The following is a 17,109-nucleotide window of genomic DNA, read 5'->3' on the forward strand; positions in this document are numbered from 1 at the left end:
CCCTTCCTCGCTCCAGGAACACCCTCCTCACTAGGATTGCCATAGTTGACATGCCATGTCACAGGCGAGTGTGACTGCCCAGCATCCCAATCAGTTTTTGCGGCCTGGACACCTTGCCTGAACATTGAAGGCTGCACCATCGCAAGGGCAGTAGCCACCAAGCATATACCCTCGAGCTGGGCCACAGCACTGAGGATACTCCCGCAGCCAGAGAGTGGATGTGTATCGGGGAGGGAGATGGGGTACCCAGTTCTGTTCCCAGTGGGGTCTGGTGTCCAGGCTCTCAGGTTCAGTGCCTTGGAGCCCCTGCTGTTGCCGGGGGTGTGGGTGCAAAACAGGTTCCCCCAGCACAAGTGGATCGTTGGATAGCATCCTGAGAGATGGCAGGGAATGTAAGGATGGGGGAGGTTTGGGGGATTTGAGGGTAACGGGTGGAAGCCTTAATTAATTGTCAGTCTCACACCCTGTCCAATACCTTACAGATAGAGGCATACAAAATGATCAGAGGGTTAGATAGGGTGGACAGCGAGAGCCTTCTCCCGCGGATGGAGGTGGCTAGCACGAGGGGACATAGCCTTAAATTGAGGGGTAATAGATATAGGACAGAGGTCAGAGGTGGGTTTTTTACGCAAAGAGTGGTGAGGCCGTGAAATGCCCTACCTGCAACAGTAGTGAACACGCCAACATTGAGGGCATTTAAAAATTTATTGGATAAGCATATGGATGATAAGGGCATAGTGTAGGTTAGATGGCCTTTAGATTTTTTCCATGTCGGTGCAACATCGAGGGCCGAAGGGCCTGTACTGCGCTGTATCGTTCTATGTTCTAGATACCACATTATGGATGATATTGCGAACCTGGCAGCAGCTGCCCCGCTGTGGCGTTGGCAGTCCAGGCGGCCAGGCGGCAGAGAAGATGGCAGCAGCTGCCGACAAAGGCCCGAGGTGGCAGCCCATGTGCAGGGGCCCACCCTACACCCTGAGGACCTGACCGCTCATCAGGCCAGGGACGGACCCAGAGGGGGAGGCCAGCGACGGCCCAAGGTGTACAGGTCTTTCGAAGAGATGTCGGACAGCATGTGCCAGAGGAGGCTGCGTCTCGACAAGAAGAAGGTGTCCTTGCGGACTTGGTGGGCGTGAAGGTCACTGCAGCCATGAACCTCTATGCCTCGGGGTCATTCCCAGGCTTCATATCCCAACCAACAGCCCACAAGTTCATCCGTGAAGTCACGGATGCCCTGTAGGTCCGGGCAGCTGACCATATCAACTTTGACCTGGACCAAGCCCATTAAGATGTCCAGGCATCTCCACTATCGCCGGGTTGCCCCAAGTCCAGTGGGTAATCGATGGCACGCATGTCGCATTGCATGCACCGGGTGGATCTGGAGCGCTTTTCATTAACAGGATGGGGTTCCACTCCCTAAACATCCAAGCTGTGTGTGACCACCACCTGATGATCATGCATGTGTGCACACGATTTCCAGGGATTGTGCATGACTGCTACATCCTGGGGCAATTCAGATCCCCGACCTTGTCAAGGGGCACCCCAGGATGACCAGTTTGCTCTTGGGAGATAAGGGATACCCGCTGAGGACTTGGCATCCTTGAAGTTCCCCTTCGAGGTGTTCTCTTGGATGGCCAAGCCGGGGGGGTGGGTGCACAATGGGTGGGCCGGCACCTTTGGGTGGAGATCCTGTGGGAGAATGGACATGTGGCAGTGGGAGGGAAGTGTCATGATGTCTGGCATGAACACACATGTAACAGATCATCTGTGTGGGGGATGGTGGATACTCATCTCTGCGGCGCACGCCAATCTTGTCATTAGTGACCAATCTGTCCTCGATCACCCCCCAATTCTCCAGGGCCTGTTCCTCGAAGGATTGAGGACTCTGATGTCCGGCACACTGCCGCTCGTCTGGGCCCTTTCCCATCTGTTGTGGGACAACCACTCTCAATGAGGTACTTCCACTCTATCTGATCGAAGGACTTCTCTGCGTCCAGAGGGATGATTACTTCTGGTGACTCCTCCCCAGGTGGGGACATGATCACGTTCAGTCGGCGTCTGATGTTCACCATCAGCTCGTGACAAACACGATCTGATCTTCCACGATCACTTCTGACAAGCAGCTCTCCTGTCGTCTTGCCTGAACCTTCACCAGGATCTTAGTGTCAGTGTTGAGGAACATATCTAGCAAAAGCGGGACCAGTTGTCCAGTAAACTGTTCAGAAAATTCAACAGGGGAACACATCTGGTCCTGGTGCTTTACCCGTCTGCATTAACCTAATACAACTAATGATCTCTTCGAGCCCAATCGGTGCTTCTAACTTCTGCCTTTTCTCCTGTTCCACCTCTGGGAAGGTCAATCTGCCTAAAAGTTAACTCATTGATGTGTCCCCAACTTGAGGCTCTAATCCTTACAATCCACGATAGAAAGCCTCAAATACCTCATTCACCTTCTCTGGGGAGAAACAACCCCGGCCCGAGACCCTGACCTGTACTCCCTCCCAGGAAGCTGCCTGACACCTCAGCTGGCCTTCTCACCATATTCATAGAAAGTCCCTCTCGAATGACCCCCGTTTTATTTTTAAAATATTTTTATTAGGGTATTTGTAGTTTTTATAATAATAACAATAACAGCAACATAAACATGGGACAATAAACATTTCCATTCCCATCACATTCTTCACACCCCCACCAATAAAGCAATAGTCAGGAATACTCTAAGCTTCGGGCATGCCCACAACATGTGGACATCTGCCGCGCACCTCGCACACCTGTCCTCTACCCCAAAGAACTTACTCATCCGGGCCACCGTCATGTGTGCCAGTGGACTACCTTGAACTGTATCAGACTAAGCCTGGCACATGATGAGGATGTGTTAACCCTGCTTAAGGCATCCGCCCACAGACCCGCTGATGGAACCATCAATTCACTAGACACGTGCTTTAAGATATGAACAGTGGTTTTAATCTACTTACAACAGAGCCAGCCTGTTCCGCGTTGAACTCTCGATGAACTGAACGACTGGTTCTGAGCATTGGTATTTATACAGCAGTCCAGGGGGAGGAGTCGTGGGCGGAGCCAAGGGTGGAGCCCTGTACAAACTCCTAAGCAGTCCCAGCGCTACTCCCCCTAGTGGTCGGGCAACGCAACTGCGCTTACAAATGCATGGTCTCATTACATACAGTGTGAATTACGGAGTTACATTCACCACACCCGCCTCTATCTCTCCCCCAGCTCGTCTTCCCACTTGCCCTTTAGGCCCTTTCTCGGAGTTTCCACCGACTCTGTAAGTTCTTGGTAGATATCTGACACATTCCCCTTTCCCACCCAGGTACTGGAGACTGCTCTGTCCTGTATCCCCCATGGCAGCAGCAGCGGGAAGGCCGGAATCTGCCTTCTCAAAAAATCTCGTACCTGCCGATATCTAAACCCATTCCCTGCTGGCAATTCAAATTTATCCTCCACAGCTTTCAAGCTGGGGAAGCTGCCGTCTATAAATAGATCTCCCATCTCCGGAACCTATCAACCAGTCTGCCGGTACAAACTGATGGTTATTGTAGATCGGGGTCCAAACCGATGTTCCCTCCACTCTCTTCTATCTCCTCCACTGCCCCCAGATCTCAGAGCCGCCATTACGACCGGACTTGTGGAGTATCGGGCCTGCAAGAGCGGAAGAGGTGCTGTTATCAGTGCCCCCAAACTTGTGTTTTTACATGATGCCGACTCTACTTGCTCCCACACCGACCCCCCCTTCATTTACGGGGTTTTGCCCGGCCACACTGTGGTGAATGTAATATATATATATATGATAATTCACACTGTCTTCGTAAGCGCAGTAGCGCTATCCTACCACTCGGGGTAGTAGCTCTGGGAGTACTCAGGAACTTGTACTGGGCTCCACCCTTGGCTCCGCCCACGACTCCTCCCCCTAGTGCAGCTGTATAAATACCCTTGTCCAGAGTCAGCCTGAGTCCACTAAGAGTTCATCAACGGGTAACAGGCTGGCTCTGAAGTAAGTCGATTAAAGCCTAGATTCATATCGGAAACACGTGTCTGGTGAATTGATGGTTCCATCACACATAAAGCACCTCATTCACTCATTTAAAAAAGGCCTACTGGATGAAGATGGAGAGGCACTGAAAGACAAACAGGAATCTAGAGAGGACAGTCATTTTCACGGTCTGTACCCTCTCCGCCAGTGATAGTGGGAGCATGTCCCATCTCTTAAAGTCCTCTTTCATTTGTACTACCAGCTGGGACAGGTTTAACTTGTGCAATGTCTCCCATTCCTGAGCCACCTGGATTCCCAGATATCGAAAGCTCCTACCTACCATTCTAAACAGCAGCTCTCCCAGTCTCTTCTCCTGTCATCTCGCTTGGATTGCGAACAACTCGCCAATAATGTTCAATTTATACCCCGAAAACTTGCCAAATTCCCCTCAGATCAGCATAATTACCCCCATCCCTCCAACGGGTCTGAGATGGACAGGAGCAAGTCATCCGCGTAAAGCGAGACCCGGTGTTCCCCCTCCCCCCACCCCAGAATCAGCCCTTTTCAGTTCCTAGAAGCTTTTAATGCCATGGCCAGTGGCTCTATGGCCAGAGCAAACAGCAGCCGGGAGAGGGGGCACCCTTCTCTTGTCCCTCGGTGTACTTTCAAATAACCCGACCTCAACCGGTTCGTGCACACACTTGCTACTGGTGCCTGAGAGAGCAATCGTTCCCAGTCAATGAAGTCCTCACCGAACCCAAACCTTCCCAGCACCTCTCACAGGTAATTCCACTCCACCTGATCAAAAGCCTTCTCCCCATCCATCACCACCCCATCCATCACCACCTCCATCTCCCCTCCCTCTGAAGGCATCATAATAACATTTAAGAGCCTTTTAACATTGGCCGGTACAAACTGATGGTTATTGTAGATCGGGGTTGCCTGCCTTTTACAAATCCCGTCTGGTCTCCCCTATCACCCTGGGACACAATCCTCTATCCTTGTGTCAAGTCACCCCCTTAAGGATCACCACCTTAAGTCCCAAAAGACTTGCTTGTTAGGTGATTTGGACATTCTGAATTCTCCCTCAGTGTACCCAAACAGGCGGTGTAATGTGGTGACTAGGGGCTTTTCGCAGTAGCTTCATTGCGTTGTTAATGTAAGCCTACTTGTGACACAAATAAAGATTATTATTATTCCCCATTGTCAACAACTCAAACTCCATTTGCAACTTTCCGTTCACCAATAAATCTGGCGTGGGGCAATCGAGTAATGGCGATCCACCTCAAGAATGGAGTCCACCAGCCTCTGTCTCTCCACCTTCTCTGGTTTGTCACTATGTGTCTAAGACAAGATTATCCCACCCCGAACCACCGCCTTCAGGGCCTCCCAGATCATGGGCGGCGAGACTGCCTCATTCCTGTTAAACTTAACATACGCTCCAATAGCAGAGCTTACCCGCTCACAAAACCTCTCATCTGCAAGCAGTGCTGTGTCCAATCTCCACTGAGGTCTCTGAGAGTGGCCTGGATCCAACAACAGATCCACAAAATGCTGAACATGATCTGACATCACTGATTAACCCACTCCCTTCACACTCGGGCGAAGGGACCTACCCACGACAATCAAATCTATTCAGGAGTAGAAAAAAAGGAAAACTCCTTATCCCTCGGGACCATTTAACCTCCACGGGCCTATCCCCCACCAACTGCTCCATGAAACCAATAACTGCTCTGCCATCCCTGATGGAGTCTACAACTTGGGACTTGCCCTATCCAGGCTCGGATATTAAACACAATTAAAGTCTCCCCCAATAATTAGCTGATAAGAATCTAGGTCTGGGATCGATGCCAACACTTTGTTAATAAAAGCCGTGTCATCAATTCAGTGCATACACATTGGTCAGTACCATCGGTGTGCCCGCCAATACCCCACTGACTATTACATACCTCTTTCCTGGATCCACTAGGATATTGCCCATGAGAAATCCACCCTCCTATTAATTAACACCACTCTTCCCCTACAATCTCCCAACATGTGCCCAACAATCCAAACCTGAGTCGTATACCTTCCCCATCCATCCCTTCCGCAACATCTTTTGATCTTTAATTCTTAAATGAGTCTCCTGCAAAAAAATCATATCTGCTTTCAAACTTCTCAAGTGCCCAAAAACCCGTGTTTTCGTCACTTGGCCATTTAATCCCCTCACATTCCAGGTTATCAACCGGATCGGGGGTTCCGGCCCCATCCTAACCCAGGATCAACCATATCCACCATGTGAGGCATTCCCGCAGTGCCTCCACCTACGCCAGCTCCTAGCCCACTCAAGATGGCCACCACAGCCCAAGAACCAAGGAATCATTGCCGTTAGCAGTCTTCTCCTCCCCCTAGCCTTCATCTCTCTTCCCCGAAACCAACCAAATAACAATTTTTTTTTAAAACCCTCCCCCCCCACAATTTTAACCCCCTACCCAGACAAAGCCAAAACGGAAAGCTCATTACATTACAAAAATTGTTTAAGGCAGCACGGTGGCACAGTGGTTAGCATTGCTGCCTAAGGTGCTGAGGACCCGGGTTCAAATCCCGGCCCTGGGTCACTGTCCGTGAGGAGTTTGCACATTCTCCCCGTGTCTGTGTGGGTTTCACCCCCACAACCCAAAGATGTGTAGGATAGGTGGATTGGCTATGCTAAATTGCCCCTTAATTGGAAAAAATAATTGGGTACTCTAAATTTTTTTTTAAATTGTTTAATAAGGATTCCACATGATAACAAGCAGCAGGCACCCCCCCCCCCCCCCCCCCCCCCCCCCAGCCTCTGCTCCCGTTAACTAGCTATACCACGAGTCGGGTGACTCTCACACAGGGCAAAGTCAACACAATATATCAACGAACAACAGCCCCACCCCCGCAAACCAAATTTTAATACAGAACCCGAGAGGAAAAGGGATCAATGCCCAGTTGTCCTGCCCCAAAAATCAATACTCACCAGTACAAAATATCAACTCCGCCCCGTAAAAACACCCATTAACAAGCGCAAGCACAAACCTAAATCTTAACCCACATTACAAAAATTCCCTACCAGATACAAGAACAGATGGACTTAACCATAAACAAACAACAAACTCCATTATCCTCAATCACTTTAGTTCATTGTCACTCCATGCTTTCCTGAAAATTTGTTTGCCTCTTCCCGCACATCAAAGTAATCGTCTCTGACCTTGAAAGTTACCCGAAGACAAGCGGGTACACCCAGGGGTGGATTAACCATTAAGCAAAATAAGCACGTGCTTAGGGCATCAAGGGAAGGGGGCACCACAGAAATTTTCCATAGCCGAATTTACCATGGTCCATGGGCCATATGGTGCAGTACTGCAAATGGTGCAGCTGAACCAGGATCCGCAAAAAGGGGCCCCCACATTAAATGAAAAAATTACATACAGATATATACAATAATAACAAGAGCACTCAGAGAGTGCAGACCTCCGCCAAGGGTTATGAAATCGAAGGGAAAAAAAATCTTCCCCCCCCCCCCACATAAATGAAAGCAGGGGAAACTTTGTATGCAGTCTGTGAAATTTGTATACAATCTGTACGTCAGTGGAAAAAAAACAAACACACACATACTCCGACAAAAACATAACCTCCTTGGCGGAAGTAAAAATAATAATAATAGTAATGATAGAGGTTAATGATATACATTAATCTTGGGAATACAACAAAATTAGAATCTGGTAACGGCCCCACGGTCCACGGAGGCTCACGTGATCGTTCTTGTCTAAGTCTTGTTCATGTCGGCTGTCCCGTTCAGTCGTCCACTGGGAATGAGACTGTGCAGGGGCGCTAGTAGCTCACTCAGCGTCCAGCGTGCCAACAGGCACCAACACACGTGCCAACATTGTAACTTTGTAAGTAAGCTGATTCTTTTTTTTTTGTGACACTGACAACAAATAATGTAATTAATGTTTCATAATTTTGTGGAAGTGCTTATGAAATGTCGTGAAACTCGTGAAAATGGCCAAATGGTGTATAGTGCTGCTTTTGACTATGCATGTATTTTCTATTTTTTATTTATCGCATGGTGGTGGACTGGTGGTGATAACTGAGTTTGTATTTCATTATGTCTGTCAATTTACGTGGTGCTGGTGATGTCTCCATGTGCATTTTTTGTACGTGGTGCCATGGTGGTGGTGGTGAGGACAGCGAGAGTTTTTTTCTCACGGGGTGGTGGTAGTGACTAAGTTTATTTTATCACGTGATACAAGGCGGCCTGCATCCATGTGCTGAGTGCTCCTACGCGGGTTCGAGTCCTGCTGTCGCTACTAATTTATAACGCGCCCCCAGCAACTCCACTTTTCAGTTTACAAATTCTGAGACAAAATCTGTCTATATTAATTAAAGCACAAAAGCACAAGATTCAGCTGTAAGCCGGGAATTAAATTGTCCGTATGGTTCTGCCTATGATATGTGTAACTGTGTTGATTGCCGCATAATAATTCAAACAAAATATTCTTTTTATTTCTGTATTTTACAGACCCTTACAGTTGGAGAAACAAATTCAGGAGGAGTGTGATTACTGGGAACATGTCTTGAGGCGTGTCATAGCTGTTATTCGTACGTTAGCTGAACGTGGCTTGGCTTTTCGAGGAACAGAAGAAAGGTTTGGACCATTGCAAAATGGGAATTTTTTAGGGCTGCTTGAGCTCATAAGCCAGTTTGATCCATTTTTTTAGCAGGCCACATTTCGAAATATGGAAATTCTGGCAAAGGAAATCCTTCCTTCTTACCTGTCCAAAACCACCTGTGAGGAACTCATTCAACTAATGGCACAAAAGGTCCATGCGCTCATTGTTGACGAAGTAAAATCTTCTGGTTATTTTAGTTTGTCAGTTGATTCAACACCAGATCTATCACATATCGATCAGTTAAGTGTTGTACTTAGGTACTTAAAAGATGGACAGCCTATTGAACGCTTTTTAACCTTTCTGGAAGTGAAAAGCCATACCGGTGAGGAAATGGCAAATCAGGTGTTGCAGTACTTACGTGAAGCTTGTAGGCTAAACTTTTCAAAATATAGGGGTCATTCTTATGACAACGCTGCTAACATGTCTGGGCGTTATAAGGGGATGCAGCAAAATTTTTTAGAAACAAACAAGTTTGCTATATATGTGCCCTGTGCAGCTCATTCACTAAATCTGGAAGGCCGAAGTGCTGTTGACTGCTGTCAAGAGGCAGTTAATTTCTTCTCTACAGTGCAGTTACTCTATACCTTTTTTTCAGCCTCAAGCAGCCGGTGGAAAATTCTTAAAGGTTGTGTTGGAAATGAAAGTGTCTTAAAATCCCTCTCTGATACCAGATGGGAGGCACATGCTATGGCAACAGCAGCAATTTTGAAATCTTTCCTTAAAATTTTAGAAGCATTAGAATATATAGCCGAAGACCAGTCACAAAAGGGAGATGCTAGAAGAGAAGCAAATAATATTGCAGATAAGATGCAAGAGCTAGAATTCGTTTTTATGTTGAATTTTTGGAATGAGATTTTGCATATTTTTCACAGAGTAAGCCAAGTTCTGCAAAATGAGGATGTGAACTTAAAAACATGTGCAGATCTGTATGTATCATTAGCTGACCAACTGTGCACTTCACGAGATGAATTTGAAAGATATGAAGCAGCTACAAAGGAAATGCTACCAGATTGGGAGATTTGCAGATTGGGCAGCAGGGTAGCATGGTGGTTAGCATAAATGCTTCACAGCTCCAGGGTCCCAGGTTCGATTCCCGGCTGGGTCACTGTCTGTGTGGAGTCTGCACGTCCTCCCCCTGTGTGCGTGGGTTTCCTCCGGGTGCTCCGGTTTCCTCCCACAGTCCAAAGATGTGCGGGTTAGGTGGATTGGCCATGCTAAATTGCCCGTAGTGTCCTAATAAAAGTAAGGTTAATGGTGTGGGGAGTTATGGGTATAGGGTGGATACGTGGGTTGAGTGGGGTGATCATGGCTCGGCACAACATTGAGGGCCGAAGGGCCTGTTCTGTGCTGTACTGTTCTATGTTCTATGTTCTATGTTCTAGATGTTGATTACAAGGCAGCTACAACTCGCAAACGTATCAGAAAGAAGGTACCCAATGACGGAGATGCACCAGAAGTATATCTGAATGCCAGAGATAAATTTTGTATCACCATCTTTTACACAATTGTTGACAAACTTGAAACTGAGATGAAAAGAAGAGGAGAGATATACAAAGAAATAGCAGAGAGATTTTCTTTTCTAAGTGATGTGCCACATAATGTCACTTCATCATCTACTAACATTGAAAGGTATTCTCAGTGCTGTCAAAAGCTGATTGATGCTTACCCAGAGGACTTCAACAGTAATTTCTCAGCTGAGCTTCAGCAGTTTCATTCATATGTGCGCCATAAATTGAGTGCAACAAAAAATGTAAAAACAAGATTCAGTCATGCTGAACTTTATAAAATAATTGTAGAAGACTCCCGGCTGGGTCACTGTCTGTGTGGAGTCTGCACGTCCTCCCCCTGTGTGCGTGGGTTTCCTCCGGGTGCTCCGGTTTCCTCCCACAGTCCAAAGATGTGCGGGTTAGGTGGATTGGCCATGCTAAATTGCCCGTAGTGTCCTAAAAAAAAAGTAAGGTTAAGGGGGGGTTGTTGGGTTACGGGTATAGGGTGGATACATGGGTTTGAGTAGGGTGATCATGGCTCGGCACAACATCGAGGGCCGAAGGGCCTGTTCTGTGCTGTACTGTTCTATGTTCTATGTTCTAAGACAATATTGAGTGTGCCTTTCCAAATGTAGACATTGGCTTTCGTATATTTTTAACATTAATGGTCACAAATTGCTCAGCTGAGCGTTCATTTTCTCAGTTGAAGTATATTAAAAATCCCATCAGAACAACTATGCAACAAGGCAGGCTGGATGCCTTATCTCGATTAAGTATAGAAGCAGATGTGTTACATAAAATTAGTTTTGAGGATCTGATCAAAGACTTTGCAATTAAAAAAAGTAGGAGAAAACTTTTCAAATATAAATAAAGTGGAAGTATACAAAAATAAACATTATTTTCCATCTTACTGTAAGTTTTGTTTAATTTCGATAAATAAAATTTTATTTTATGGTTTATTATTGTTTATATTTTGAATTACATATATATGGGGGCACCAAAATCTTTTAAGTGCTTAGGGCCTCTAAGGGTCTTAATCCGGCCCTGGGTACACCACAGCAAACTTTGTTCCTGTACAGCGCAAGCTTGGCTTCATTATAAGCCACATGTCTTCTGCCAGCTTAGTCCCAAGATCTTTGGGAATTACAGGCCAGTTAGTCTTACTTCGGTGGTAGGCAAAGTAATGGAAAGGGTACTGAGGGATAGGATTTCTGAGCATCTGGAAAGGCATTGCTTGATTAGGGATAGTCAGCACGGATTTGTGAGGGGTAGGTCTTGCCTTACAAGTCTTATTGAATTCTTTGAGGAGGTGACCAAGCATGTGGATGAAGGTAAAGCAGTGGATGTAGTGTACATGGATTTTAGTAAGGCATTTGATAAGGTTCCCCATGGTAGGCTTATGCAGAAAGAAAGGAGGCATGGGATAGTGGGAAATTTGGCCAGTTGGATAACAAACTGGCTAACCGATAGAAGACAGAGAGTGGTGGTGGATGGCAAATATTCAGCCTGGAGCCCAGTTATCAGTGGCGTACCGCAGGGATCAGTTCTGGGTCCTCTGCTGTTTGTGATTTTCATTAACGACTTGGATGAGGGAGTTGAAGGGTGGGTCAGTAAATTTGCAGATGATACGAAGATTGGTGGAGTTGTGGATAGTGAGGAGGGCTGTTGTCGGCTTCAAAGAGACATAGATAGAATGCAGAGCTGGGCTGAGAAGTGGCAGATGGAGTTTAACCCTGACAAGTGTGAGGTTGTCCATTTTGGAAGGACAAATCTGAATGCGGAATACAGGGTTAATGGTAGGGTTCTTGGCAATGTGGAGGAGCAGAGAGATCTTGGGGTCTATGTTCATAGTTCTTTGAAAGTTGCCACTCAAGTGGATAGAGCTGTGAAGAAGGCCTATGGTGTGCTAGCGTTCATTAGCAGAGGGATTGAATTTAAGAGCCGTGAGGTGATGATGCAGCTGTACAAAACCTTGGTCAGGCCACATTTGGAGTACTGTGTGCAGTTCTGGTCACCTCATTTTAGGAAGGATGTGGAAGCTTTGGAAAAGGTGCAAAGGAGATTTACCAGGATGTTGCCTGGAATGGAGAGTAGGTCATACGAGGAAAGGTTGAGGGTGCTAGGTCTTTTCTCATTAGAACGGAGAAGGATGAGGGGCGACTTGATAGAGGTTTATAAGATGATCAGGGGAATAGATAGAGTAGACAGTCAGAGACTTTTTCCCCGGGTGGAACACACCATTACAAGGGGACATAAATTTAAGATAAATGGTGGAAGATATAGAGGGGATGTCAGAGGTAGGTTCTTTACCCAGAGAGTAGTGGGGGCATGGAATGCACTGCCTGTGGTAGTAGTTGAGTCGGAAAAGTTAGGGACCTTCAAGCGGCTATTGGATAGGTACTTGGATTAGGGTAGAATAATGGAGTGTAGGTTAACTTCTTAAGGGTAGCACGGTAGCATTGTGGATAGCACAATTGCTTCACAGCTCCAGGGTCCCAAGTTCGATTTCGACTTGGGTCACTGTCTGTGTGGAGTCTGCACATCCTCCCCGTGACTGCGTGGGTTTCCTCCGGGTACTCCACAGTCCCACAGTCCAAAGATGTGCAGGTTGGGTGGATTGGCCATGAAAAATTGTCCAAAATTCTATGATTAACCTAGGACAAAAGTTCGGCGCAACATCGTGGGCCGAAGGGCCTGTTCTGTGCTGTATTTCTCTATCTATCTATCTAGCACGGTAGCACAAATGGATAGCACTGTGGCTTCACAGCGCCAGGGTCCCAGGATCGATTCCCCGCTGGATCACCGTCTGTGCGGAGTCTGCACGTTCTCCCTGTGTGGGTTTCCTCCGGGTGCTCCAGTTTCCTTCCACAGTCCAAAGACGTGCAGGTTAGGTGGATTGGCCATGATAAATTGCCCTTTGTGACCAAAAAGGTTAGGAGGGGTTATTGGGTTACGTGGATAGGGTGGAAGTGAGGGCTTAAGTGGGTCGGTGGAGACTTGATGGGCCGAATGGCCTCCTTCTGCACTGTATGCTCTATGTCCTGATGGCATAACCCTCTCATCTACAGTCCCTTTGTCCCTCCTCAGGTCCCACTCCTTATCCAAGTAACGATGGAACCTGACTATGACCGCCTGAGGTGGCTCCCGGATCTGGGCTTCTGCCTCAGCGATCTATGGGCCCGGTCCAACCAGGAGGAATCGAAAAGACCTTCTCCCCCACCAACTTTCTGAACATCTTGGACATATAGTCCATGGAGCTGGAGCCCTCCCCCGGCAGCCCGACAGTCCTCAGGTCTTGTCAGCTGGAGCGTTTCTCCAAACCGGCAACCTTGACCTTGAGCACCTTCCGCTGCTCCGCCAGCACCATCATCTATGCCTCCAATGAGGGAATCTGATTACTGTGATCAGAGAACACCGCCTCCACCTTTTTAATCATCTTCTCGTGTACCTCCATCCACCAGTCCAACTTCTCCATGGTCACCCGGATTGGGGCCAAAGCTCCATTGCCTTCTTTAGATCCCCAATCATCTCCTGTCGCTGCTTCCTAAATTCATCGGCCAAGACGGTAACCGAAATCTTGGTCGTCCATTGAGAAACCGCAGCCTCAGCAGAAGCCACCGCCGCTATGTTTTTCCCCCGCTGGGGCTCTAAAAGCTCCAGACTCTGTCGACGTTCATTTGCCAGACTTAAGTTTGGAGCTGCTCCTACTGGACATGGTAGGAATGGGGGGTCCTATACTACTGAATTATTCTGTTTATACAAACAAAAAAGCCCGAACATCAGGCGGAAAGCGCCGCAAAACGAGCATCCCGTCGGGAGTCACCACATGTGCATCCACTCAACACTTTGCCGCCATCGGAGGTTATACTCCCATGTGTCAATCAACGCCCTCACTTCATCTGCCGTACCCATAAGACTAGTATTAAAATAAATGCCACCCAGCCTTGCCATACTGCTCCCCTCCTCCCCCCTTCCCCAACAGCCCTGCAGCCATTCAGTGACATCCTTGACCGTGGCACCAGGGAGGCAACACACTGACCCGGAGTCACGTCAACAGCTGTAGAAACAGCTGTCTGCAGCCCTTACTATTGAGTCCTCTAAAGAAAGAGTGATCAACACAGAAATTAATTCCCAGGGAAGTTATGGCACTGTCTGAAATAAAAGATTCTTTTAAAATTTAGTAAGGTCAAAGGTGAAATCACCATAGTCCCAAATGACCATAGGCTGCTTTCCCCTTTGATGTGTGAGAGCTGACTGGCAATGATTTAACCTGAGGATCACCACACCTCAGGCGAGGGCCAAGGTTGAGATGACGGCACCTTCATGAATAACCTCAGCCGGCACGGGAATTGAACCCACGCTGCTGGCCTTGCTCTGCATCACAAACCTTGTTTAGCCAAGTGAGCATAACCAGATTAAATTTAGCACAGTTTTGCCGAATAAGCGAAACTGCACAAGCATGATTTATAGTAACTGCATTAATAGAATACATGAGTCAGTGTCTGGAAATGGGTATTCATATTTTTGATGTTATATATTTCATATTATTCCAATGTTTTAGGACACCTATGAATTTGTTTACTGGGCATCTGTCATAAATAAATGCACTAACTGCGTGGTGATTGTGGTAAATTGCCCCAAAAGATGTCAGCATTTACTTTAAACATATGAATTGCCACAACCGCATTTACAAGGCATAATTTAGTTTCTTTACTGCAAACTGGTGTGATCAACGACATTGTAGATTTACCTTTCACAGAATAAGGTGGTTAATGGCAGCATTAAAACATAAAATTTGACTCCTAGCCACATAAGGCAATATGAGAGCACATGGCCAAATGCTTGTCATTGAGGTAGCATTTCAGGATCATCGTAGAGGAGGAAATAGAGTTGGAGAGGTTGGAGGTGAGGCAATTAAAAACATGGCTACCAAAGGTGGCAGCCGAGTGATTAAAGTTGGAGATGATCAAGAGGCCAGAATTAGATTGAGCAGAAACACCAAGGAGGTTTTGGAGCTGGAGGAGATGAGAGAATGAAGGGAAGGGCAAGGCCATGGAAGGATTTGAAAACAAGGATAAGAATTTTGAAGTTGAGGAATTGCTTGACCGGGAGCCAATGTCGACCAGAAAGCACCGGGGTGATAGGTGAATGAGATTGTTGAGGCTTGGGGCCTTGAGGTGAGAGTACTGGGCTTGGCAGCAAACGGACTGGGCAGTGAGGGCGAGATTTTGGGTTTCTATGTCTTGTGAGCTGAGGGTGGGCAGGGTCAGGAGGGCCCCAACATCATTGTGGGCGGGGCTCAACATCATTGGAGCAGGGCTCGACTTCATTGGGGGTAGGCCGCCATGTCACCAGGGGGCGGGGTGTGACATGGGGCCTCCACAAAGAGGGAGAGCACGGGGCCCCCAAAAGTGTACATCCGCGTCCGGTGCTGGAGCCACAATTATTTACATATATATTAATGACTTGGACGATGGAAGTGAATGCACTGTTGCCAAGTTTGCGGGTGACACAAAAATAGGTGGGTAGGCAAATGGTGGGGATGACAAAAAGAGTCTACAGATGGATATAGACAGATTAAGGCAAAGACTTGGGGAATGAATACAAAGTCGGAAAATGTGATGTTGTGCACTTTGGTAGGGAGAATTAAGGAGCTGAATATTATTTAAATGGAGGAAGATGGCAGAAAGATGCAGAACATAGGGATTTGGGAGTCCCAACGCTTAAATCACAAGAAGCTAGCATGCAAGCTCAGCAGGTAATATGGAAAGCAAATGAAATGTTCGCCTTTATTTCAAAAGTAATGGAGTATAAAAATACAGAATTCTTGCTAACGTGATACAAGGCACATTAGGCCATACCTGTGAACATTTTGCTCCCCTATGGAAAGATACACTGGCATTAGAAGCAGTCCAAAGAAGGTACACAAGGTTGGTCCTGGATATGGAAGGATTTTTTAATGAGGAGAGGTTGCGAAGATAGGGCCTGTACTCGTTGCTGTTTAGAAGAATGAGAGGCGACCTTATTCTGACATGAAGGATTCTCAGGGAGCTTGACAGACTAGATGCTGAGAGGATCGGCAGGAATCTCCATTTGGGAGACCGCGCAAAGCCTGGTATGGAATTCCCTCATCTTTGCCATGCACATTTATGCATGGCGGGGATCACGCAGGATTCCATCGGAATTCCAGTATAATGGAGTCATTTTGAGCCGGCCACCCAATACCGAGGTCCAGGGGTGGCCTCCCTCCCCCCCCGACAACGCAAATCCTTTCCCACCTTGCTGACAACTTGAGGTTTCCTCACCCCACCACCATGGGAATAATGGGTCACAACCCCACAGTACGCGTGTATCAGGGTGACCTCACCCCTCACCGATCCCCCATCAGACTGTCCCACCAGAGACCTCAATCAGGCCCCCAACAGAGACCCCCCCATCAGGCCCCCAACAGAAACTGCCCCGCTACTGACCTATCCCTGCAACCCCATAACCCCACCTAATCCGTACATCCCTGGACACTAAGGGCAATTTATCATGGCCAATCCACCTAACCTGCACATCTTTGGACTGTGGGAGGAAACCGGAGCACCCGGAGGAAACCCACGCAGGCAAAGTGCAAACTTCACACAGACAGTGATCGAGGTTGGAATCGAACCTGGAACCCTGATGCTGAGGGGCCGCAGTGCTAACCACTGTGGCACCGTGCCAACCCTGAATCTCGGCCGAGAGCCTGGAGCAGCACGGGGACATGGAGCATCGGGCTTCCTGCCTATTAATCAGAAGTAGATGGATGCAAATGATCCATTTACATCCTCATGCCGGTGCAGGGTGCGAAGCTCGCTGCCATCGCTGGTGGGGGACCAGAGCAGCGCCAATCCCATTTTTAGTCCAACGCTCTCAATTCTCCACAGGATCAGGAAACCCGCTACTGGCAGCGGCAGAGATC

General features: G+C 47.6%; 1 protein-coding gene across 1 annotated transcript; it reads left to right on the plus strand.

Annotated features, from left to right (window-relative positions):
* Nucleotides 1–1,064: 1,064 nt before the first annotated feature.
* LOC119964265 (zinc finger MYM-type protein 1-like) lies at nucleotides 1,065–14,826 on the plus strand. Its single transcript, XM_038793542.1, is given in 7 exon segments — nucleotides 1,065–1,129; nucleotides 8,352–8,414; nucleotides 8,526–8,715; nucleotides 8,718–8,762; nucleotides 8,764–9,685; nucleotides 10,059–10,426; nucleotides 14,725–14,826. Coding segments are annotated over 7 exon segments (1,755 nt in total).
* Nucleotides 14,827–17,109: the final 2,283 nt, after the last annotated feature.

The sequence above is a fragment of the Scyliorhinus canicula genome, chromosome 4 (genome assembly GCF_902713615.1).
Source record: "Scyliorhinus canicula chromosome 4, sScyCan1.1, whole genome shotgun sequence".
NCBI lineage: Eukaryota > Metazoa > Chordata > Chondrichthyes > Carcharhiniformes > Scyliorhinidae > Scyliorhinus > Scyliorhinus canicula.